Genomic DNA, 25,652 nt, shown 5'->3' on the forward strand with positions numbered 1-25,652 from the left:
GATAAAACCCTGCTAGCCAAAATTGTCTGGAAAGGATTATTTAGGGGAGTTTCAGATCAGGTAAGAAAAATCCAAGTCTGGGAAGTAAATAACTACCATTTACACATAAACCCCAGACAAATTAAGCTCACCTGTACATCATAAAAATTCACTAAAGAACATGTCATCGCCACCAATAAAAGGAAGATCACAAGCACCACTGAACAATCGGGAACTTGGACAAAGCTCAACATGCACCTGTCAGCCCCAATTTTAATCTATAAAAACATTTACCTCTAACTTCTTGGGGAGCCCTGAAATTAAGTGAAAAGTTCTCATCTCCTTACTTTGGACTTTGCCATAAACACCTCAAACTACCATCACTCAGTGTCAGTGATTGGCTTACTGTGCGTTGTGCAAGCACATATAGGTTAGGGAGTTCTTTTTGTTTTATTTTTTGTTTCTGTTTTAAAGATTTATTTATTTCTTTGAGACTCAGAATTACACAGAGAGAGAAGGAGAGGCAGAGAGGGAGAGGGAGAGAGTAAGAGAGAGAGAGAGAGAGAGGTCTTCCATCTGCTGGTTCACTCTCTAATTGGCTGCAATGGCTGAAGCTGCACTGATCTGAAACCAGGAGCTTCTTCTGGGTCTCCCATGTGGGTGCAGGGGCCCAAAGACCTAGGGCATTTTCCACTGCTTTCCCAGGCCAAAGCAGAGAGCTGGATCAGAAGTGGAGCAGCTGGGACTCAAAGTGGTGCCCATATAGTATGCCAGCACTGCAGGCAGTGATTTTTATCCGCTATGCCATGGGGCAGGTCCTGGTTAGGGGGTTCTATAACAACAATGCCAATGAGTTTGGGGGGATTATTCTGCATAGGAGCAGAGATGGTGCTTGAAACCCAGGCATGCTGACATAGAATGTAGGCATCTCAAGCAGTGCTCCAATCACTATGCTAAATCCCATTCCCTTAGTTTGTTAAATTAACTTTCTACTTGAATGCCAGAGAGACTGAGAAGACAGAGGAGATGATCCATCTGATGTTTCACTCCTCAAATGCCCAGAATGTCTGGGGCTGAGTGAGGCCAAAGCCAGGATCCAAGAACTCATTCCAGGTCTCCCTCATGGCTGGCATGGATCTGAGTGGCTTAGCCTCCAAGGGCAAACATTAGCAAGATGATGGGATTAGAAGAGCCAGGACTCTGTCCTAGGCATTCTTGTAGCGAAATGTGGGTGTCCCAAGTGACAGCTCAATTGTTGTGCCAAATTCCAGCCCAGCTAACTTTGTTGAGGTATTTTCCCTCACAAGTCTCTTTCTCTACTTAGAAGAGGGAAAACTGATTTTTCTTTGAAAAAAATTGTCAATTAAACAGGGAGATTCTCACAAATGTAAATGAGATACACTCAGTATTATATTAAATATATTATTTGAAAGTTTGCTTTTAATAAATTCAGGAAAGTAAGAAAATAATAGATTGTGGTTTGGGTACAAATAATATATCTAAACCGAGCATAACATGAGTTTTAACACCTCTGCTTTAGAAGACATTTACAACTACATTGAAGTTGTGTAGAAGAGAATGATATAGAATTAATGAAAGCAGGAATGCAGGAGGTCAGATTCTTCTTTTCCCCTCAGGCTTCAATGCAGGACCACCAAGTCCGTATTGCAATGTTCGGATACACTATGCATATTTTCACACTGTTTTTGTCTGCCACTCTCTGAATCTATGTTGGGATTTCTTCCCCAAGCCTTCTTGAATCTGTAGAAATATCACAGCATGATATAGCTCCATCCCATTAAAACACTCAATAATGGATACATGACTCTTCCTTAAACTTTATATGAAGAAACACAGAATAACTCACCTGGAAGCATTTCAGAAAATGAGATAAACATTCAGGGAAAAAGCATTTGGCATGGTAGTGAAAAGACCCACATTCCATGTTATGGTACCTGGGTTCAAGTCCCAGTACTGATTCTGATCCAGCTTCCTGTTCATACACAAGCAGGTGAGCAGCAAGCTCAATAGTTATCTCTCTGTTGCCAGTGTGGTGGATTCAGAATAAGATTCTGGCTTCTGACTACCCTGGCCGGTCCCAGCAGGTGCAAAGACAATCTCTCTCCCTCTATCTCTCTCTCTCTCTCTGTGTGAGTGTGTGTGTCCCTCTGTCTCTTAATCAGTATCTGTTTTCAAATGAAAATTTTTTTAAAGATTTGTTTATTTGAAAGGGAGAGTTACAGAGAGGAGGCAGAGAGAGTTTGAGAGAGAGAGGTCTTCCACCCACTGGTTCACTTCCCAGATGACTGCAACAGCTGGAGCCACACCAATCTGAAGCCAGAAGCCAGAACCTATTCCAGGTCTCCCACACGGTCGCAGGGACCTAAGGACTTGGGGCATGTTCTACTGTCTTCCCAGGCCATAGCAGAAAGCTGAATCGAAACTTGAGCAGCCAGAACACAAACCGATGCCTATACTGGATGCCGGCACTGCAAGTGGTGGCTTTACCGGTAACACTATGCCACAGTGCTGCCCCATGAAATGTTTTCTAAAAATGAGAAACATCATGGACAAGAAAAGTATTTTTTCTTAAGCCATCAGGGTCATGTTCAGCATCTTTACCTACATGTGGAAACTGCCCAAGTCTTCCAGAAGCTGCAATCATATCTTAGCTCAGTCTTGAGGGAAAAATGCTCTTGTTTTCCAGTAGGTGCTGTGCGTACATCACTGGTAGTAGCAAGCCTGTGCTTGACTCCTCCAGGGTGAGTTTTGGTGCAAAGCTTACTGTTTAGCGGTGGCTTGCTGCCCCCTGCTGGCCCTCTGGTGGAACTAATAAAGTGTTTGGCAGATACTGACAAATTGTTTACAAACTTTCAAGACCCTACATAATGATGAATAGCAAAGTTAAAGTGGTCACAACTTACCATTTTATAAAGCTATAGGAATGGAGAGACTGAGCCTCCTCTAATCTCAGCTTCAACTGTATCCCATTACCTTTTTTATATGCATTTCATTTCCAATCATTTCACAATGTTTGCTATTGTCCTTTGTGATTTGTTTCTGTAGCTCCTAGGAGTGTGTTCTTATTTTCCACATATTGTGCACTTCTCAAATGTTCTTCTGTTACTGATATTCCAGGTGAATCTATTGTGCTCAAAGGATGTCCTTTTTTATTTTTATTCTTTTAATTTTATTTAGGTTCTTTTGTGACCTAGCAAAAGGTCTTCTGCAGACCATGTTCTGTGAGTACTTGAACAGAATGTGTATTCTTTTGTTCAAGTACATGGTCAAGTTGCTTTATCATTTCCAATATATTGCAAACCTGTTCTGTCCATTATTAAGTGACATATTTCTGTTTCCTAATATTAATTTTTTAAGAATTATTATATCTAATGCTGGACTAGAGAGAGAGAGAGAGAGGCATTCCTCTGCTGATTTTCTTTCAAAATTGCTACAAAGCTGGCCAGTGTTGTGGTGCAGTAGGCAAAACCACTGCCTGCAGTGCCAGCGTCCCATATGGGTCCTTGTTTGAGTCCTGGCTGTTTCAATTCTGATCCAGCTCTCTGCTATGGCTTGGGAAAACAGTGGAAGATGGCCCAAGTCCTTGGGCCCCTGCACCCAACTCCAGCCATTTTGGCAATCTGGGGAGTGAGCCAGTGGATGGATGACCTCTCTCTCTCTCTCTGTAACTCACATAAATAAATCTTTTGAAAGGGTGAGCTAGCCAGGAGCTGGATCACTAGAACTGCCAGAACTCGAATGAGTGCCACAATTGGTGGCTTTGCTTCCTATGCCACAGTGCCCCTTCCTAATACTAGTCTTGACCAGTCTTTTCTCTATGATCTTTGTCATTTTCTTTCATTTAATGTTGGGTTTATTTGTTAGATACATGCATATCTAGAATTAATCTTATCCAGGTTGATTGACCCTTTTATTACTCTAAAATGTCATTTATCTGTAGTACCTTTATTTTAGAGTTTCTTCTCTTATTGGAATGGTCAGCAAATATATACATCTCTTTTATAATTACCTTACATCGCATATCCATATTTCATGCTTTAACCTCTAATACTTTTGTATTAGAAGCACCACTGTTCTGGTGCTTAAGGTTCATTTGCTCCATGATTCTGGCTTTTTCAATTTATCTTAAAGATTTATTTTATTTTATTTCATTTTGAAAGACAGATACAGCAATCATGAAGGGAGCACAGTCCAGAGTAGGCAAAGCAGCCCCTGGTACAAATCACCCCTGTGAACTGTCTTGCTGCTTCCTGAATATTTCTTTGAACCAGAAATAACCTGAGCAACTAGTTGTTGACCTGGTGTCATTGGCCTAAGGAGTTTCAGACTGGCACAAACCAGATTAAAATTCCAACTGAAATCTAGGGAAATGTATTTGGTAAGTATCAAACTTGTACATGGTGGTACCAGGTAATATCTCTTTTAATGTTTTATTCAGCTGTTAGTGGACATTGTTTTTTTGTTTGTTTTGTTTTGTTTTCAAAAGATTTAATTGATTTTTATGACAGAGGTACAGAGAGAGAGGGAGACAGAGAAAGAATTTCCATCCATGGGTCACTCCCCAATTGGCCATAATGACCAGGATTGGGTTGGTTCAAAACCAGGTATCAGGAGCTTCTTTTTCCAAGTCTCCCACATGAGTTCAGGGGCCCAAATTCCTGGATCATTTTCTGCTGCTTTCCCAAGCACAATAGCATGCAGCTGGATTGGAAGTGGAGTAGCTGACAACATAGGAGGTGACTTTACCCATTATGCTACAATGCTGACCCCTGAACATTGCATTTAAGAGAGCTCTCCCTGGGACCGGTGCTGTGGTGTGGTGCCAGTTTGAGTCCTGGCTGCTCCACTTCCAATCCATGTCTCTGCTCTGGCCTGGGAAAGCCAGTAGAAGATCAGCCAAGTCCTTGGGCCCCTGCACCTGTGTGGAAGACCTGGAAGAGGCTCCTGGATCCTGGCTTCAGATCACCACAGCTCTGGCTGTTATGGCCAATTGGGGAGTGCACCAGTGGATGGAAGACCTGTCTCTCTCCCTCTGCCTCTCCTTCTCTCTGTGTGTAACTCTGATTTGCAAAAAATTAAATAAAATAGAAAGAAAGAGAGCTCTCCCTTTTGTAGTCAGATATCTCTTCCCTGAGAAATTGCTTTCTTATTTTTTTTAAAGATTTATTTTATTTATTGGAAAGATAGAGTTACACAGAGAGCTAGAGACAGAGAGAGAAGTCTTCCACCTGCTGGTTCACTCTCCAGATGGCCGCAACAGCTGGAGCTGCTCCAATCCAAAGTCAGGAGCCACAAGATTCTTCTGAGTCTCCCACATGGGTTCAGGGGCCCATGGACTTGGGCAATTTTCTATTGTTATCCCAGGCCATAGCAGAGAGCTGGATTGGAAGAGGAGCAGCCAGGACTAGAACCAGCACCCATATGGGGTGCCGGCACTTCAGGAGAGGGTGTTAACCCACTGTGCCACAGTGCCAGCCTAAGAAATTGTTTTCTAACTTGGTTCTTTTACAGGTCTGGACTAAACAGCAATTGTGATCAGAGCTCTATTCTTATCGCCCCTTAGCACTTATTTTCTAAAATAAATAAATTGTATTTGGAAACTACAAAAGAAAAAGCTGTTTTACTATAATACTGCTTGACCTCCTTAAGACTGAATAAGAAATGGCCACTTAAAAGATCTCTGAATGGGGCTGGGGCTGTGACGTAGTGGGCTAAGCTACCACCGCAGGTGCCTGCATCCCATCTGGACATGATTTCTAGTCCTGGCTGCTCCTCTTCTCATCCAGCTCTATGCTGCGACCTGGAAAAGCAGTAGAGATTTGCCAAGTGCTTGGGCCTCTGCACCCATGTGGGATACCCAGAAGGAACTCTTGTTCCTGACTTAGGATTGGCCCAGCAATGGCCATTGTGGTCATTTGAGGAGTGAACCACATGGAAGACCTTTCTCTCTGTCTCTCCTTTCCTCTATAACTCTACAGATGGTCTGGGTGGAGGCTTCTTGGAAATAGAAGTCAGTTGTTCACAGTCGATGGATACATGTTTCCTCATGAGCTGTCAGTGAGGTCTGCCTTCTGTCATTGCCTTTCAGTGGGCTCCTGAAACTCCCATGCAAACACCATTATTCATAGGTCATTCAAAACACCAGCAGCCAGTGAGTGTCAGCCAAAATATGAAAATTTTAACTAAGGTTAAAAGTATGTTCTGTGTATTAAGTACAATGAATCAGAATCAGCCTTTTGAGTTTTCTTTCATAGGAAAAATTTTCAAAATCGTAGCTTTAAGGAGCTGGCACTGAGTCATAGCTGGTAAAACCACTGCCTGCTGTGCCATTATCTCATATGGGCACTGGTTTGAGTCTCGACTGCTCCACTTCTAACCCAGCTGTCTGCTGTGGCCTGGGAAGTCAGTAGAAGGGGACCCAAGTCCTTGGGCCCCTGCACCCATGAGCAGACCCCGAAGAAGCTCCTGTCTCCTGGCTTTGGATTGGCCCTGTTCCAGCAGTTGCGACCATTTGGGGGAGGTGAACCAGCCAATTGAAGACCTCTCTCTCTCTTTGCCTCTGCCTCTTTATAGCTCTTCCTTTGTAATAAATAAATAAATCATTAAAAAAAAAAAAAAGTTGCTGCTGAACACTCCCAAAACTGCCAGGAGGAATTGCTACAGCAACTTCAAATGGGTTCATTTGCCTGAGACATAGCAAGTCATTCACTGACTCTGGGGTAGTGAAAAGAAATTATAACTTTAGTTATATACTATCTCAGTTTCTTAAGACTTCTAGGTATTGCTGTTAAGCATAAACTGGGTAAAGCAAATGACATAACTGTTTCTAAATATAAACTGAAGTACTCTTTTTTTGTTTGCTGATAGATCAGGATTTCTCTCATTTGTCAGTTGAAAATGGCTAATCAGAATAAAAAATGAAAGGGACTCTGTGAAGAGGCTGGAGTCTCCCCTATTTAAAGATTAGAACCCAGGTATCTCCTCTACCCAGCACCATTCTAAGGTGGGCTGAGGGGTAACCCCCAGGGGATATCTGGAGGGGCCTAGGCCTGCCACTCCTTTCCTCTGTCCTGTTTTTGGCATGTGATGAAAAATATTGCATTTTGGATTTTTCTCTTCTGTCCTTGCACTTTAAAATCACCTTAACTGTAGGCTAGGGGAAGCTCTGAGGGGCTCACTTAAGAAAGCCACCCAACCCCTCTCTCCCAAGAAAGGGGGGATTTTCTAATAGTGTTTTGAATTAGGCCAGATGCTTTTCCTGATCCCCCTCCTACCACCACCACCAATGTCATGGAGCTCTGACCCCTTTCCTGGGAAGCTAAATGCCAATAAGCCTAGAAAACTAACTTTCCACAAGTCCTTTCCTCTTCTAACCAAGAGCTCAGACTCCTCTCTCCCCAGGTTTCTTTCCTGATCACTTAGCACCAACAGGGGGTTCTACTACTTCCTTAGTTGGTAACAGACAAGAGAGGGACCATGGGGGGAAAGGAAGACTCTGGTGTCTCTCCTCTTTTCCTGCTGGTCTGAGGACCAGGAAAAGTAAGACCCTCCTTCTTTTACATATCCCTCCCTCATTTTCCCATCCCAAGATAGATATATAATTTCTTTGATATTTATACACACACCTGGTAACACAGGAGATTAAAAAATAGGATCTGTAACAATAATAAAAAATTATTTCTGGTTTAAAAATGATCTGGTTCCCTCCAGGGCAAGCAATTGCACAAATGTCCACTGAGTCTGGTCCAGGGATTAGGGAAGGAAGGTCTTAAAAGGTAAAAGGGGGGAGCTACTACCCCAGCCTCAGGGCCCCAACTCTCCAACTCCCCAACTCGGTTGCATTTTATAAAACACTCATCCTCTGGGAATTGGGGTTTTAAAACATATCCATGCAGGGGAAGGGAGCCCCTTGAGGGAAGGAAGGTGGTCACCAGAGGCCCTTTGGTCTAGACACAGTGGTGTGGGGAAGGGGAGGTGCTGATGGCTCACACCATATCTCAGGTGGTACCACCCACTCAGGACAGTTTCTTGACTCCTCCCCTTGTGGGACCAGGGGAGGCTGAGCTGATGCTCTTGGGTTGCTGTTGGATTTGCTGTGGGCAGTATTGAGCTGTACTTCATCTTCAGGCATCAGCAGTGGCTGCAAGGCCACTTTCTCTATCTCAGAGACACCAGGTGGGGATTCTTGGCTGCTGTAAGATGTTTAACAGCCCAGATATGGGGTGGTTGGACCTGGTTCAGGGGACCCTAGTCCCTGGCCCCTTAGGCTTTCTGCCTTCCCCAAATGGGGGACAGCTGGGCTTCCAAGTGGAGTCTTGCTCAGTGGTGATCTCTTCGGATCAGCTAAGGAGGAAGCCCTATGAGGGCATGCCTGAGCCAGGTGTTGACTGAATGCCTGAGTCTCCCAAGCCTGGCTCTTCCTCATGGACTGGGAGCTGGGTGGCTGGTGCAGCAGCTTCTCTCATCCCTGGAGGGAGGCCACAGATTGTCATAACGGACTGGTGAGGGCTCTCGTGTTGGCACCAAATGTGCATGCCTCTCGGCTTCCTGTTGCTGGGCCAGGAATACTGACAGGAAGGGAGAGGTGTAGCTGAAAGCTGGGTCTGGCTCAGGCTTCCGTTGCATGTCTGATTGGCCAGGCTCTTACAGGAGGTGGAAGTGGTGCCTTCTGAACGCATGGACTGCAACTCGTCCAGTACAAAACCTGTTCTCTGGGCTGACTTGAGGCTGGAGGAACGAGAGCCACTGGAAAGTGGATCGAAGTGAAAGCTTTTGCCAAAGGTGGGAGAACAGAAGCTCTCGGGTTCCAAGCTGGGCTCTGAGTGGTAACTGGGATGACAGCTGCTCTCTGCAGTTGAGGTTGGCTTCCTCAAACTGTCCCCATGACTAACTTGGTGCTGGAGGAATGAGGCAGGGCAGCTGATGTACTGCTGCTACTATAACCCGGCTGACACTTGTACATGGTTGGTGTGGGGGGCTGTCCTTGCCCCAAAAGCCGCTATCTCCATTAGTAGCCAGGCAAAGGTGTGTTCACAGTCCCATGCAGCTGCTCAGGTCTGGCATAGGAGGAGGCCGGGGTTTGGCATTTGCAGAGTGGCTCTCTGTTGTTTCCAAGCTTTCCTTAGTCTTAGTTCCCCTAAGCTCTCCCTGGATGCCATTATCCATGATCTTCACAGTAATCTGACACTTCTGGCTGAAGGAAGGGAGGTCTGATTACAATTGTCTTCTCTTTCTTTGGTCTTCCCAAATATCTGGGTGCTGGGGAATTGCAAAGTGCATTGTTACAGCAGCCATTGGTGAAGGGGCTCATGCCTCCCCAGAATTTACCCATAACCTGTTCATTGGCTGTGCATCCCCAGGCCACCAGCACCACATGAAACCCTGTGAGGCCAGCTACAGGGATGAAGAATAAGCCAGCAACACACTTCACTGCCATTGTGACAGTGTGCAGACCCCTGAGAGCTCCTCTATGTGGCAGAGGACATAAAGGAGGCCAAAGCCAAATATACCCATAGAGTGGGCTGTCAAGGAAAGGAGGAAGAGGAAGAAACAATGCTCGTTCTGGCAGCCAATACAGGTGTTCACCCAGGGGCAGGGATGATCAAATTCCTCCACACAATTATCACAGACACTGTGTGGGAACGCCGAGGAGGACAGTAGCAGCGGCAGCTGGCACATCCTTTCATGCACACCTGGATGCCATTGATCTCCACTGTTTTGTCAAGGGAGCTCGAAAATCTTCCTTGTCCTCATCTTCCTCAGCTTGAGGGAAAATGCCTGGGTCCATGAAGGTGGCCCTACTGAAATTGGCCAGAACAAAGAGAAACATAAATGCATTGTAGATGGGCACTGCAGGCGACATATTCAGGCTTAGTTCTGGACACGTACAAGCAAAGAAGAGTGTTGTAGCTCCCACTAAGAAGATAGCGGCTGCTGAGGTCAGGATGTGTTTCTGGGTCTGAATGTCTATCCAGACTCTGTGGGCATGTTGGAGCTCTGAAGGGACATCTAACCTACTGCATAGCCCAGGCCCACACAGAGGCAGAATGGATAAGACAATGGGATAAGGGAACCAACAGAGAAGAGTACAGAAAAACAAACAAACAAACAAACAAACAAAAAAATTTCAGGGAAACCAAAAATTTAGAATTATCATCCTTCCACATCCACAAACAAAACTGAAGGTCAAAATATCTCAAACGAAGGAAAGCATATGGGAGGGGGAAAGGTGATTGCAAGTGATAAATAACCACAACTTGGGGGCTGGCGCCGTGGTGTAGCAAGTAAAGCCGCTGCTTGTAGTGCCGGCCTCCTATATGGACACCAGCTCGAGCCCTGGATGCTCCACTTCTGATCCAGCTCTCTGCTATGGCCTGGGAAATCAGTAGAAGATGGCCCAAGTCCTTGAACCAGCAGATGGAAGACTTCTCTCTCTCTGCCTCTCCTCTGTGTAACTTTCAAATAAATATACAATGACTCATTTAGGACCGAGGTCTTGCATGCAGAGTAAGTGTACAACAACTCCTGCTCTAATTTAACAATTGAATCTCTTATGTATGATGTCAGTGATCACCCAAGACTCTTGCCATGAGTTGCCCAGGCTAAGGAAGCCTTTTGAGACCACAGTCTTTGTCAGTATTTAGGCAAAGCCAAAGGCAAAATGGAAGTTCTGTCCTCCCTTCAAAGAAAACTACATTCTTCTTGGATGGCTCCTTCTTTCCACTGGGGTATCATTCATGGCAATCCTTCATGTAGGACTTTTTTTATTTTTGCCACAGTGTCTTAGAATTCAATGCCTGAAATGTTTTCATGGGCTTTTCAACCATACAAGAATGCTTTAAGGGCTCATTCTGAGGTCACTATGCTATATAAAATGATTGTCATTCCATGAGTCTGCTGTATGAACTGCTTTCCAACTCAACATGTCTTAAAATGCAATGTCTGGTCTTACTCTAAGTCTCTTTTTTTATTGTTTTTTAAATATTCATTTATTTGAAAGACAGAGTTACAAAGAGAGAAAGAGACAGAGAGATCTTCCAGTGGCTGGTTCAGTCCTCAAATGGCTGCAACAGCCAGAGCTGGACCCATCCAATGTCAAAAGCCAGGAGCTTCTTCCAGGTCCCCCAAGTGGTTCCAGAGTCCCAGTACTTGGGCCATCCTCTGCTCATTTCCTGGGTGCATTAGCAGCAAGAAGGATCAGAAGTGGAGCAGCTGGGACTCAAACCCATGCCCATATAGGATACTGGCAAGGCAAGCAGTGGCTTTACCCTCTACACCAAAGTGCCAGCCACATGCACACAAATCTTAATCAGTGACTATCCCTGGTTTTAAACTGGAAGTTTTCTGGCAGAAAAATCACTAATTTCTCTGGTTTCATTTGAGGTACAGAAATACTAGCATGTTGCTTTTATTACTGCTGTAGAATGGTTATATACCTGCAAGGTAAAGCTATGCAAAAACTGGCTGTGTAACCCTTCTATTTATATATAAGATTGCTACAGCAAAACCCAGAACTAGCAAGTTTTTTTCTTAAAGAAATGCCTATGGTGGCTGATGTTGTGGTGTAGCAAGTAAAATTGCCAACTATGACCCCAGCATCCCATATGAGTACTGCTTTCAGTCTTGGCTGCTCCACTTCCAATCCAACACCTTGCTAATGGCCTTGGAAGATGACTCATTATTTGTGGCCCTGGCTGATGCAGCCACCTGGGGAAGTGAACCAGCAGATGGAAGATATCTCTCTCTCTCTGTGTGTTAACTATTAAGTAAGCAAATGAGTAAGTAAAAGAAATGCCTCCAACCTCCTCTCCTTTCATCCTAAAAATACCCCCACATTACCCCACAAATTTCATGAAGCAGTCTAACCAATCACTGTCCCTTTTCCCTAAGGATGGAGAAGTAACAAAAAATAAAAACATCTAAAATGAAACCCCTATAAAACAAAAGCAGGACCAAGCATCTCCTCTGTCTCCCTTAGACCAAGGCGTCCTTATCCATATTGTACCAAAAATAATTCACTGAATTGAGGGAGTGATACAGCTGGCCTGCACACAAGAAGTCACTTTTCTGCAACAGATAGAAGCCTGCTGGCCAATATTGTCTGGATGGGTTTATTTAGGGGAGTTCCACATCTAGGTAAGGAAACATCCCAGTCTGGGGCAGCAAATAACTACCAATTGTATGTAAACTCCCAGATTCACTGACGCGCACCTGAACACCATTACACTTCCCTAAAGAATATAGCATCTTCAACTAGGAAGATGAAGGTCAAAAGCATCACGAACCAATCAGGAACCTGGACACAAGCTGAACATGCATCTGTCACCTCTAATTTCAATCTATAAGAATCTTTGCTTCTAACTTCCTGGGGAGCCCTGGAGTTAAGTTCCTTGATCTGGTCTTTAAAATAAATGCTTCTTTACTCCACCACACCAAAGCCAGTGATTGGCTTACTGTGTGTTGGGCAAGTATATACAGGTTTTAGGGCTTCTACAGCAACACCACCAACCAGATTGGAGGTATGTCCTGCAATAAGGGCAGAGATGGGACTTGAACCCAGGCATGCTGACATAAAAGATACGCTTCTCAAGGAGTGCTCCAATCATTATGCCAAATCCCATTCCCTTACATTTTTAAACTAATTTTTTCTTTGAATTCCAGATAGACTGAAGGACACAGCAGAGATCACCCATCTGCTGGTTCAGTCCCTAAATGTCCACAATAGTTGGGGCTTAGAGGTCAAAGTGAGGTGCCAAGAACTCAGAACTCATTCTAGGTGTCTCTCATGGATGGCAGTTGGGCCATCTTCTGTTGCTTTTCCAGGTGCATTAACAGGGAGCAGAATTGAAAGTGGAACAGCCGGGATAGGAACCAGCTCCTATATGGGATGCCAGTGCTCCAGGTGGTGGCTTACCCACTATACCACAGCATCAGCCATGATTATATTGCACACCTCTGCTTTTGAAAATATTTAGAAATAATTTGAAGCTGCAAATTACTGATTTGGGCTTGTGCTGTGGTGCACCAGCCTGTAGCATCTGCATCCCATATGGGAGCCTGGCTGCTCCACTTCCAATCCAGCTCCCTGGCAATGCACCTTGGAAAGTAGCGGGGGATGGCCAAGTCCTTGTGCCTCCACACTGATGTAGGAGATCCAGGACAAACTCTTGACTTTGGATTAGCTCAACTCTGGCAATTGTCATTTTGTGAGTAAGCCAGTGCATAAAAGACACAGCTATCTTTCTAGCTATCGCTCTCCCTACCTCTTTCTGTACCTATTTCCAATAAAATAAATAGAAAAAAAATACAGTGTGGCTTTGGGGGCCACTACTCAACACTCCCTCCCCAGATTTAAAAAGTCAGTGATAGAGAATTAATGAAGGCATTAGTTTAGGAGCTCACATCGTTTCCTCTTGCCTCAGACTAAACCAGCAGTGAGTGCTCCCCAAATCTGTACTGCAAAATCCTGATAAATTTGTTATCACACTTTCATTATCTGCCAATCTCTGAATCTGTGTTGGGATTTCTTCTCCCAAACACTCTGGAATACATATAAAAACAACATAGCCCAGTACAGCTTCATCTGATTAAAACACTCAGTGATGGATAATTGACTTTATATGAAAAAAATAAATAAGCCACCCAGGAACATCTTAGAAAATGATTGCTTCTCTGTTGCTAGTTAAGAGAAACTCCCAGGGAATAAGCACTTGGCCTGGTAGTTGAAGACCCACATTCCATACTGTGCTGTCTGTCTCAAGTCCCAGTACTGATTCTGTTCCAGCTCCCTGCACATGCACAACCACGGAAGCAGCAAGCTCAATAGTTGTCTCTCTGCCACCAATATGGGAGATCAGATGAGTGACCAGCTTCTGATTTGGCCTGGCCAGTTCCAGCCCATGCAAAATCACTATCTCTCCCTCTTTCTCTGCTTATGTGTATGTGTCTGTCTCTCTTTGCCTTTCAAATAAAAATTTTTTAAAAATGAGAAACATCCTACACTGCAACAAGGCTCATGTGCAGGATCATTTCCTCCATGTGGAAACGGCCCCAAGTCTTCCAGAAGTTGCAGTGGTGCTTCCTTAGCACAGTCTTGAAGGAAAAATGTTCTTGTATTTACTGTAGGCACAGCACCTACACCACCTGGTGGATTAAGAATGCGCACCATAGGAGGCCTCTTGGGTGAGTTCAGGATCAAACTCATTGTTCAGTGGCTTCTTGCTGCCCTCTGCTGGACTTCTGATGCAACTAATACATTTTTTGTTAGACACTGACAAACTGCTTACAGACCACCCTACATAATGAAGAATAGCAGAGTTGAAGTGATCCTAATTTTCCATTTTAGTACTTAAAAAGCTATAGAAATTGAGAGGGATCATATTCGTAACCTGTTTTAACTGCATCCTATTTTTATGTTTCATTTTCATTTCCTATCATCTCGCATTTTTTACTTTCACTTGTTATCTATTTTCTATAGCTCTCTATTTAGGAATATGTTGCTATGTTCCATATATATGTGCACTTCTCAAACGTCCTTCTGTTATTGACACTCAAGATAAATCCCTGTGGTCATAGAACATTCATTGTTTTATTTGTATCTTTTCAGTTTATTTAGGCTCTTTTGTGACCTAGCAAAAGTTCTTCTGCAGAGTATTACATGTGCACTTGAACAGCAAGTGTATTCTCTTGTCCAACTATACTGTCAAGTTCTTTCATGATGTTCATATTTCCTATATCCTTTCCAATATATTGCAAGCTACTTTGCAAACTTCTTTCCATTACTGAATATGGCAAATACATGTGCCCTAATACTAGTTGACAACTCTACTTCTCCCTTTTTGTCTCTCTGTGACTCTGCTTTCAAATAAATCTTAAAAGCATCCCTAAAGAATAACATTGAAATTTTCATTGCAAGTGCATTGGTTTGATTTTATCTTCTGTAATTTTTCTGAGTTCTAACATTTGTAATGGACTCATTAGGGTTTTTTGACATTTGAAATTCCAAAAGAGGGGAGGGATGGATGGACAGAGAGCAGCCACGTGTTGGTTCATGCCCCGAATGATCACAGTAGCTGGGGATGAGTTAAGTCAAAGCTAGGATCTGAGAGTTCAATCTAAGCTTCTCATGTGAGGGAAAGGGACGACTTGAAGCATCAACCCCCTGCTGTCTCTGTTAATGATACACATGCCATGTAACAGACAACTAATTCTACTACGTTCTTATTTTTATCAGTTTGCTCTCTTTCTTGCCTAATAGCTCTAGTTTGAAGTTCCACTGCTACAAGCAAAAGAAATGATGAGGGCAGGGATCCTTATCTCCTTGATATTAGAGGAGACAACTGAATACCATGAGCAGTGATCTAGCTATGGCCTGGATCATGCTGATGTGTATTTTTCTATACCCAGTCTGTTTATTACACCACATCTATTTCTTTGTGTGATGCAAGGCAATGTCTTGTGCTAAGCTCTGTCACATCTCAATTATCCCCTTGTGGGTCTATAGTAGCTCAATACAGGCATTGACCAGTTGACCATCAAGGTTTTGGTGAGGGAAACATTCCCCAGCTGGAGGCAAGATAGAGTAAAATTGCAGTGATGCTTCGGTGATCCCAGCATCCCATATGGTTAAGGTCCTGGCTACTCCACTTCTGGTGCTACTCCCTGCTACTGCTCCTAAAAAAGCAGTGGAAGATGGCCCAAGTTCTTGGATCTCTGCCACCCAAGTAGAGACGTGGATGGAGTCCCAGTCTCCTGGCTTTGGCCTGGCCCTACACAGCTGTTTCAGACATTTGGGGAGTGAATTGCTGAAGCTGACATGAGGTGATATTTTGAATGAAATTAGGCCATTGTTAGTCCCTCCTCAGCTTACAAATAGCCTACTAAATTATGTTTCACCATTAAGAGACTCATTGTACCATATGCAATTGTGTATTAAAACAGACAGCTTGGCAAATAGCATAAACTTAAACAGAAATACCATTAGTTTTAACAATCCTCTACTAAGGTATATAAATGAAAGACATAGAACCCGTATAATAAAGAGCTGCCTATATTCTCATGTGTATTACACATTACTCAGAATGTTAGATGTAAAAACAGTGGACATATCTGCCTACACATGAATAGACTTGAAACGTGCCACATAAACCCAATGGGGTTCCACTGAGCCTTCCATAGTGAAATTCTGTCACTTTTGACAATTTATGTGAATATAGAGATTATATGTGAAGTGACAAACCCAGAAGGACACAAAAGGACAAATATTATCTCACTAAAAATCTAGAATGCATGTTAGAGAGAAGAATGGTGGAGTAAGGATAAAGGGGACACATTGGTAAATATGCACAAAGTTTCCCCTAGACACCGTGAATGAAATTATAATGCTGCATTTCATATTTCAAATTTCTTGTAGAGGTTTTCAAATGTTCTCACCATAATACATGAGGTGAAGAATGTGAATAATTCTGGGCCAGTGTCGTGGCTCAATATGCTAACCCTCCACCTTGCGGCGCTGGCACACCGGGTTCAAGTCCCAGTCGTGGTGCCGGATTCTGTCCCGGTTGCCCCTCTTCCAGGCCAGCTCTCTGCTGTGGCCAGGGAGCGCAGTGGAGGATGGTCCAGGTGCTTGGGCCCTGCACCCCATGGGAGACCAGGATAAGTACCTGGCTCCTGCCTTCGGATCAGCATGGTGTGCTGGCCGCCACACACTGCCTGCGGTGACCATTGGAGGGTGAACCAATGGCAAAAGAAGACCTTTCTGTCTCTCTCTCACTGTCCACTCTGCCTGTCAAAAAAAAAAAAAAAAGAGAATGTGAATAATTCTCATTTGAAAATCCCAGAATTAACATTCATCAAATGATCACATCATACCCTAAAGTATCTACAACTATTTTTCAGTTGAATATTTATAAAGGCAAATATTATCAGGTTACACACACACACACACACAAAAAAAAAAAAGAACAATATAATCTGTATAGGATTAAAACTTTTTTTAAAAACTTTTTTGTATTAATACAAAGAGAAATGTTCCATGCATTCCATAGCAGGATAAAACTTGAGGGGCCAGCACTGTGGCATAGCTATAATTCTAACATTTGAAGCTAAAAAAAATTTTTCAGAGAAAACTCAAGGCAAAACAAGAAAGCAGAAGAAATAAACAGTAAAATGGAGAAGGTGGAGACAGGAAGGGGTAATTCTCCCCATCTTCATGTAGGAAAGAAGCAGTGCTGTGATGCTAGCATGTGGCAAGGATGCCTCCCCACCAAGACCCTACAATCTCTGAACCTTGCTCTCAACCACCATACTCACATATGGATCCTCTTTGGACTCTGCTGATGCCTCTGGGACAGTCATACAACCCCTGCTGTGCATGTAAGCCAAGCCCAGGAAGAGCCAGTTCAGATTACCACCCACATGCTCTTGTCTGTTGGCTGGCAGGGTGAAAACCCTGCAGGGTTTACTACATACCAATTGTAAGAAGGCGGCATGTTTGAGTATCCTGGGGATTTTGTATTTTCACCTGCGTCAGAGACAAAGGATTGTGCTGCTTAATGCTGAACACAGTTGCTCCATCAGCAAAATGATTTCCTTCTTTTGCCTGGAAATGCAGGGGCTACACAAGCGGTACAGATAATATTAAACCTTTTAAAGTGTCCAGCTCCTGCTGCTCCTCCAGGGTGAAGTCCACAGTCCACACCTGTAACAGTGCATTTCTCCAGATGGTATCAGCTCTGGGTCACAAAGAAGGGTGACAGGGAGTTCATTCTTCTATTTATGTCTATCTTGCCTCTTATAAGTGCCACAGCAGATTAAGCTACCATCTGAACCCACAGCATCCCACATGAGCACCAATATGAGCCACACCTACTCCTTTTCTTATCCACTCCCTGTGAATAAACGTGGAAAACCAGTGGAAGATGGCTGAAGTACTTAGACTTCTGCCATCCACCTGGGAAACTTGGAAGAAGTTCTGGGCAGGTACTGGCCCAACCCCAGCCATTGTAACAATTTGGGGACAACCAGCAGACGGGACATCTATCTCTTTCTCTCTCTCTGTAACTCTCTTTCAAATAAATAAAGAAGTAGTAAATAAAACTTTTTTGGATCATCAGGTTACACTTCACAGAAAAGACATATCTCTTCATCAATGTGTCCTCATGAATATAAAATTGCAAAACACACTGGCAAAAAGACAAAGAAAAAACTAGACCAAGTGATGGGAACTACAAATGCACCATATCTAGGTGAGTGGTCCTGGACTGTGAGGAGAAAAAAACAGTAAACATGTTCAAAGAAGTGTTAACTGAATGAATCACTGTTTTTGTAAATTATTTATAAACAAAAGTATACTTATAAGCTTTTTCATATTTCTTCCAAAAATCAATGTAATTGCTATTGTTTACATGAAAGATATTGTGTATGTCCTCGAACAGGGCACATAAACTTGGAAAGTTAACTTAGAAGATTTGCATTTTTTTAAAGATTTTATTGGAGCTGGCACTGTGGTACAGTGGGTTAAAGCCCCAGCCTGCAGTGCCAGCATCCCATACAGGCAACAGTTTGAGTCCCGGCTGCTCTACTGCCAACCCAGCTTCTGCTGTGGCCTAGGAAAACAGTGGGAGATGGCACAAGTGCTTGGGCCCCTGTACCCATGTGTGAGACCCAAAAGAAACTCTTGGCTCCTGGCTTTGGTTCAGCTCAACTCTGGCTGTTGCAGACATTTCAGGAGTGAACCAGTGGAAGGAAGACCTCTCTCTCTCTGGCTCTACCTCTATCTGTAACTCTATCTTTCAAATAAATAAAAATAAATATTTAAAAATAACAGATCAAAGGGACAAGATGTTATTGATTTATTTGAGAGGTACAACTACAGACACAGAGAGGGAGGGATAGAAAATATTTCTTCCATCTGCTGGTTCACTCCCCAAATGGCCTCAATGGCCAGAGTTGAGTCACTCAGAAGCCAGGAGCCAGGAGCTCCTTCAAAGTCTCCCACATGGGTGCCAGAGCCCAAGCACTTGGGCCATCTTACACTACGTTCCCAGGCCACAAGCAGAGAGCTGGATCAGAAGGTGAGCAGTCAGGACACAAACGGGTACCCATATTGGATGCTGGTGCAACATCACCAGCCCCCAGAAGATTTGAATTTAAGAGTCAACATCTGGAAGGAGAATGAAGAAATAGAGAGGAAGAATTGGAGAAGACATGATGACCAACCATTAGACATAGAGTAGTCAGAATACTGAAGAAAAAGACAGGAAGCGTGAACACAATTCGGTACTAATTGGTTACGCAGAGGGTTGAAAGTGGAGTTCAATTCCATGATGTGTACATGAAAGACTGTGTGGACACTGGCACAGGAAGTTGAAATTGGAAAAAAAATCAACAAGAATATGATGCAAAGAAGTGAGACTGGTACCCATATGGGATGCTGGCACTACAGGCCATAGCTCAACTTCTACTCCTGGTTGCTCCTCTTCCAGTCCAGCTCTCTGCTGTGGCCTGGGAAGGCAGTGGAGGATGGTGCAAGTGCTTGGGTGCCTGCACCTGCATGGGAGACCAGGAAGAAGCACCTGGCTCCTGGCTTCAGATCAGCGTAGTGCCGGCTGTGCCAGCATTTTTGGGGGTGAACCAACAGAAGGAAGACCTTTCTCTGTGACTCTCCCTCTCACTGTATATAACTCTGTCAAATAATTTTTTTTAAAAAGATACCTGTGGGAGAAGAGACATTCCAGCATGTGATGACCAGGGACCACTCATCTTCAGTGTTGTTTCTTGTGAGAGGATCTTACACCCCCATTCCTATACTTAAAATCACAGAAAATCACTGTTCTTTATCATCCAGCCACAATGACCATCAGTAGACACCATTCTATCAGCCTGAGGTCAAAATGACAGCTGATGCACAGCTTAACTGTGGAAGACTTGAAGAAACTGAGTCATTGGTTACCTGAGAAAGCCATTAAAAGGCCATTAGCTGTAGTAGATGGCACTCATAAATAGATGGCACTGCAAGTCCATGGGTTATATCTCTGGAATTTTTAATAAATAGTGCTTAACACAAATACAGAGAAAAGGGACTGGCGTGTGGCACAGCAGGTTAATGCCTTGGCCTGAAGTGCCAGCATCCCATATGGGTGCAGTTTCTAGTCCTGACTTCTCTTCTGATCCAGCTCTCTGCTATGGCCTGGGAAAGCAGTAGAGGATGGCCCAAGTCCTTGGGCCCCTGCAGCCACGTGGGATACCCAGAAGAAGCTCCTGGCTCCCAGCTTCAGAATGGTACAGCTCTGGCCATTGCAGCCATCTGGGGAGTGAACCATCGGATGGAAGACCTCTCTCTCTGCCTCTCTTCTCTCTGTAACTCAGTCTTTCAAATAAGTAAAATAAATCTTTACAAAAAAGAAATTACAAAAATAAAGTTTTGGATCAAGACACAGAAATAAATAAATCTTAAAAAATACAGAAAAAAGCTAAAATGGAATCCAAAGATCACATCAAATGTACAAAAACTTGACAAGTACATGAAGTATATGATTTATAATTTTGAGTGAGAAAATTCCATAACATTGTACTAAACACTAGATGAATAAAATAACAAAAATTTAGTTTCTCATAGTTTCACACTATGCTGCCTGAAGTTTTGATTTCTTCTGAGGACATTCTCTTGTTTCAAGATCATCAAATTTCCAACATAACCTTTGGGATCTAGTCTGTTTCTCCTCCCATCTCTAGGGACTCTCTTTCAAAATCAGATTGGAGGGGCCAGCGCTGTGGCACAGTAGGTTAATCCTCCATGCCTGCAGTGCTGGCATCCCATATGGATGCTGGTTCGAGTGCCAGGTGCTCCTCTTCCAATCCAGCTCTCTGCTATGGCCTGGGAAAGCAGTAGAAGATGGCCAAAATGCTTGGGCTCCTGCACCCACATGGGAGACTGGGAAAAAAGCTCCTGGTTCCTGGCTTCAGATCGGCACAGCTTCAGCCATTGTGGCCATTTGGGGAGTGAACCAATGGAAGGAAGATCTTTCTCTGTCTCTCCCTCTCACTGTCTATAACTCTATCTCTCAAATAAATAAATAAATAAATTTTTATATATCAGATTGGATTAGGTCAGGATATAAGATAACACTCAGACATCAATAGCCTCTGTATACACAGACAATACCACAGCTGACATAGAACTTCTAACATCAATCCCATTCACAATAGATACAAGAACAATCAACTACCTTGGAGTAAATTTAAGCAATGTCAAAGATCTCTGTGATGAGAAATACAAAATATTAAAGAAAGAAATGAGACAAAAAATGAAAAATTGTTCATGTTCATGGAGTTAGAATCAATATCAAACTCCAAACTACTGAAAACAATTTAAAGATTCAATACACCAAGATTCAATATACTGATTCAATATACCAAGGACATTCTTCTCAGATATAGAAAAGGATGCTGAAATTCATATGGAAACACAAGAGTCCCTGAATAGCTAAAGCAATCTTATACAACAAAAACAAAGCTGGAGGCTTATTTGAGATGTAGAGTTGCAGACAGTGAGAGGGAGGGAGAGAGGTCTTCCATCCACTGCTTCACTACCCAATTGTTCACAATGGCCTGAGCTGGGCCAATCTGAAGTCAGGAGCCTGGAGGTTCTTCTAAGTCTCCTATGTGAACACAGGAAGGAGCTCAAGCACTTGGGCCATCCTCTACTGCACTCCCAGGCTATAGCAGAGAGCTGCATTGGAAGAGGAGCAGCCAGGACTTCAACTGGTGCCCACATGGGATTCCAGCACTGCAGGTGGAGAATCACCCACTGTATCACAGCACTGCCCCCAGGTTTCAAGATATACTATAGTACAGTAATCAAAATAGCCTAGTACTTGTACAAAAACAGATGGATAGACCAATGGAACAGAATATAAATGCAGAAATCAATCCTGGAGAGGATAGTCTCTTAAACACATAGTGCTGGGAAAACTGGATTTCCTCATGCAGAAGTATGAAGCAATACTCCTACTTTACACCTTACAAAAATACACTCAAAATGGATTAAAATGGATAAAAGATTTAAATAACAACCTGATACCAAATTATTAGAGAAAGTTGGGGTGACCCTGCAAGACATTGGCATAGAAAAAGACTACTTGGAAAAGACCGCAGAGGCACAAGCAATCAAAGCCAAAATTGACAAATGGGATCACATCAAATTGAGAAGCTTCTGTACTGCAAAAAAAAAAGTTATCAAAGTGAAGGGCCAACTGACAAACTGGGAGAAATTATTTGCAAACTATGCAACTGATAAAGAATTAATAACCAGAATATATAAAGGCTCAAGAAATTCCACAACAGCAAAACGAAAAACCAAGTGCAGAAATGGGCAAAGGAGTTAAATAGGTATTTTTAAAAAGAAATCCAAATAGCCAACAGATACATGAGAAAATGCTCAGGATCACCATTCAACAGAGAAATGTAAATCAAAACCACAAGGAAGTTTTACCTCACCCCCGTTAGAATGGCATTCACATAGAAATCAAACAAATGCTGGCAAAGATGTGTGGAAAACTTAACCCTGATCCACTGTTTGTGGGAATGTAAACTGGTAAAGACACCATGGAAGACAGTATGGAGATACCTCAAAACATCATACTTAGTGAATAAGCCAGTCTAAAAAAAACCATATATTCTCCCTGATCTGTGATAACTAATAGCACACCTAAAGGTAACCTATAGAAATGAAATTGACACTTTGAGAAGCAATGACTTTGAACAGTCCTTGTCTTGACTATTGAGGAACAATTTTTTCACATTATCTGCTGAACTCTTTAGTATAGAGTTACTCATATGTGTATAAAGTTAATTGAAAATAGATCTTAGTAAAAAATAGGAATGAGAATAGGAGAGGAAGAAGAGTGTAGGTGGGAGGGTGGCTATGGTGGGAAGAGTCACTATGTTCTTAAAGTTGTAATTATGAAATGCATGAAGTTTGTCTTCCTTAAATAAAAGGTTTCTAAGGAAAAAAGATATGAAAGGAATATTCCAGAAAAATTTTCATTTTGATGATTTGGGTCAAAGCTATTTGGTAGCAATATTTAAAAGCACAGAATGAATGATGCATTTTTCATCTTATTTATTTTTAATTGTTTACTTTTTTGTTTTAAAAGACATAGTTTTGGAGAGAGAGCAGAAGGCAGTGGAAGATCTTCCATCTGTTGCTCTACTCCCCAAGTGGCTGTAACAGCCAAAACTGGGCCAGACTGAAACCAGGAGCCAGAAGCTTCATCTGGGTCTCACACATGGGTGACAGGTGCCCAAGCACTTGGACCACCTTCTGCTGCTTTCACAGGTGCCCTAAGCAGGGAGCTGGATTGGAAGTGGAGCAACCAAGAAACAAACCAGAACCCATAGGGATACTCGAATCCCAGGCAGCTGTTTAACCCAATATACTGCAATGTCACAATTTTTGTAAATTTAGACACTAGAAGTGAGTGTGGACAACTCAAGAAATTAAGCTTCTGCAACTTAAGTGAGAGACTAGGACTATATTCCTGGCTCTCTGTTATGACCCTGTCTCAGTCCTGGTTGTTGTGGGTGTGAATCAATGGATTGAAGGTGTTTGTCTCTGTCTCTCTCTCTCTCCCTTTCTCTCTCATTCCATAACACAGAGTAGGCTAAGCCTCCACCCATGGTGCCAGCATCCCATATGGGCACCAATTTGTGTTCCAGATGCTCTTCTTTTTTTTTAAATATTTATTTGAAAGTAGAGTTGCAGAGAGAGAGCCAGAGACAGAGAGAAAGGTCTTCCATCTGCTGGTTCACTCCCAAAATGGCTGCAATAGCTGGAGCTGGGCAGATACAAAGCCAGAAGCCAGGAGCATCCTCCAGGTCTCCCACTTGGGTGCAGGGGCCCAAAGAGTTGGGCCATCCTCAACTACTTTCCCAAGCCATAGCAAAGGGCTGGATTGGAAGTGGACCAACTGGGACTCAAATCAGTGCCTATATGGGATGCCGACACCACAGGCAGAGGCTTAACCTACCATGCCACAGCAAGGGCTCCAGATGCTCTTCTTTGGATCCAGCTCTCTGTTTTTGTCCTGGGAAAGCAGTGGAAGATAGCCCAAGTCCTTGGGCCTCTAAACCCACCTGAGAAACCCAGAGGAAGCTCCTGGCTCTTAGCTTTGGATCAGCCCATCTCCAACTATTTTTGCCATTTGGAGACTGAACAAGTGGATAAAAAATTTGTATGTCTCTCCTCTCCCTGTAACTATGCCCATCAAATAAATAAATAAAATCTTTTTTTAAAAAAGTCTCTATGTATTTCCATCTACTTCTCATTCTCTCTCAAGTATATAAATACTTTAAGATGGCAAAAGATTGGCCAGTACCATGGGTCACAAGGCTAATCCTCAACCTGCGGCACTGGCACACTGGGTTCTAGTCCCAGTCAGAGCACCAGATTCTGTCCCGGTTGCTCCTCTTCCAGTCCAGCTCTCTGCTGTGGCCCGGGAGTGCAGTGGAGGATGGCCCAAGTCTTTGGGCCCTGCACCCACATGGGAGACCAGGAGACGCACCTGGCTCCTGGCTTCAGATCAGCATGGTGTGCCAGCTGTAGCACGCCAGCCGCGGCGGCCATTGGAGGGTGAACCAATGGTAAAGGAAGACCTTTCTCTCTGTCTCTTACTGTCCACTCTGCCTGTCAAAGAAAAAAAAGATGGCAAAAGATTCAAGTCAAAAACTAGAGAATTGTCTTGGGCTCTGACTATAGTTTATTCCATTGATAAATGGAATAATTTGACTGAAACATAACTTTGTGGAGTCTGAAGTAATTCTGCATTTGTACACTCACTGTGATAAAACTATGGAGAGTTATTTAAGGACCTGCAATAGATTCTATCCTCTACACATTTTCTGATCTAACCCATGAAGCAAGTTCAGCCTCCAAAAAGCTTTTAAAGACACTCTACTTTAATTATTAAAAATATTATCTTTTTAATTTTTTCTGATGGTAGCAAATTCATGCCAAAGTTTGAATTCAAACCATGTAAAAAGTCTTGTAGCTATGGCAATAAAAAAAATTAAGACCAAAGTGAATTCAGCTCAGATGGCTTTAAATCTTGAAATCATTATTACTTTATCTTATATGAATCCTGATTCTGAATTATATTTCTTTATGCTTTTCCAATTTATTTAAAATATCTCATAAAACTCTTAACATACAATGTGAAAGAAGCTGAGGAATAAATAACCTACCAGCAATATATTTATTTTTGTCGGTCTTGGCCACATGTAGATGTCTCTAGAATCTTACCTGCAAAAGAAATTGCTTAGAAGGAGGGGTCAGACAAAGTCTAGATTCTTCCTAGATTCTACTGTGCTAATCAAGAGCATGAAGGAAATGTATATAGAAAAATGGGCATATTGGCTCAGTGACAAAAATGAAGTAGCCTCCCTGTGGGGGAATATAATCTTTACACATGGGAAAAACAGAAAAGATGCCAAAAGAGCACACACAAGTCTACCAATCACTTTGATTAAACATAAACCATTGTTAGACTTACTAAAATATTAATTTATTACCAATTATGTAAAAAAAAATCATTGTCAGGGGCTGTCACTGTAGAGTGGTGGGTAAAGCCACCTCCTACAGTGTGGGCATCCAT

The 25,652-nt window shown here is 42.9% G+C and overlaps 1 protein-coding gene across 7 annotated transcripts in view; it reads right to left on the reverse strand.

Annotated features, from left to right (window-relative positions):
- Positions 1–1,399: 1,399 nt before the first annotated feature.
- The window catches only part of LOC127488949 (uncharacterized), a 38,675-nt gene continuing 14,422 nt past the window's right edge, over positions 1,400–25,652 (reverse strand). The window contains exons 3-8 of one of the 7 annotated variants that reach the window (XR_016236799.1): positions 25,243–25,300; positions 19,714–19,808; positions 17,644–17,732; positions 16,432–16,783; positions 9,693–9,800; positions 1,400–1,740 (exon numbers count right to left, since the gene is read on the reverse strand). Coding sequence is in view for 2 of the 7 variants with exons in the window: in XM_089336782.1 (XP_089192908.1) it covers positions 16,768–16,783; positions 17,470–17,521; positions 17,644–17,732; positions 24,564–24,685; positions 25,243–25,278 (315 nt within the window). In the remaining 5 variants the exon portion in view is untranslated. The other 6 variants (XR_016236798.1, XR_016236800.1, XR_016236797.1 and 3 more) reach the window with 6 other exon arrangements.

Source organism: Oryctolagus cuniculus, chromosome 7, assembly GCF_051225735.1.
Source record: "Oryctolagus cuniculus isolate XC-2025 breed Fujian yellow rabbit chromosome 7, ASM5122573v1, whole genome shotgun sequence".
In the NCBI taxonomy this organism is placed as follows: Eukaryota; Metazoa; Chordata; class Mammalia; order Lagomorpha; family Leporidae; genus Oryctolagus; species Oryctolagus cuniculus.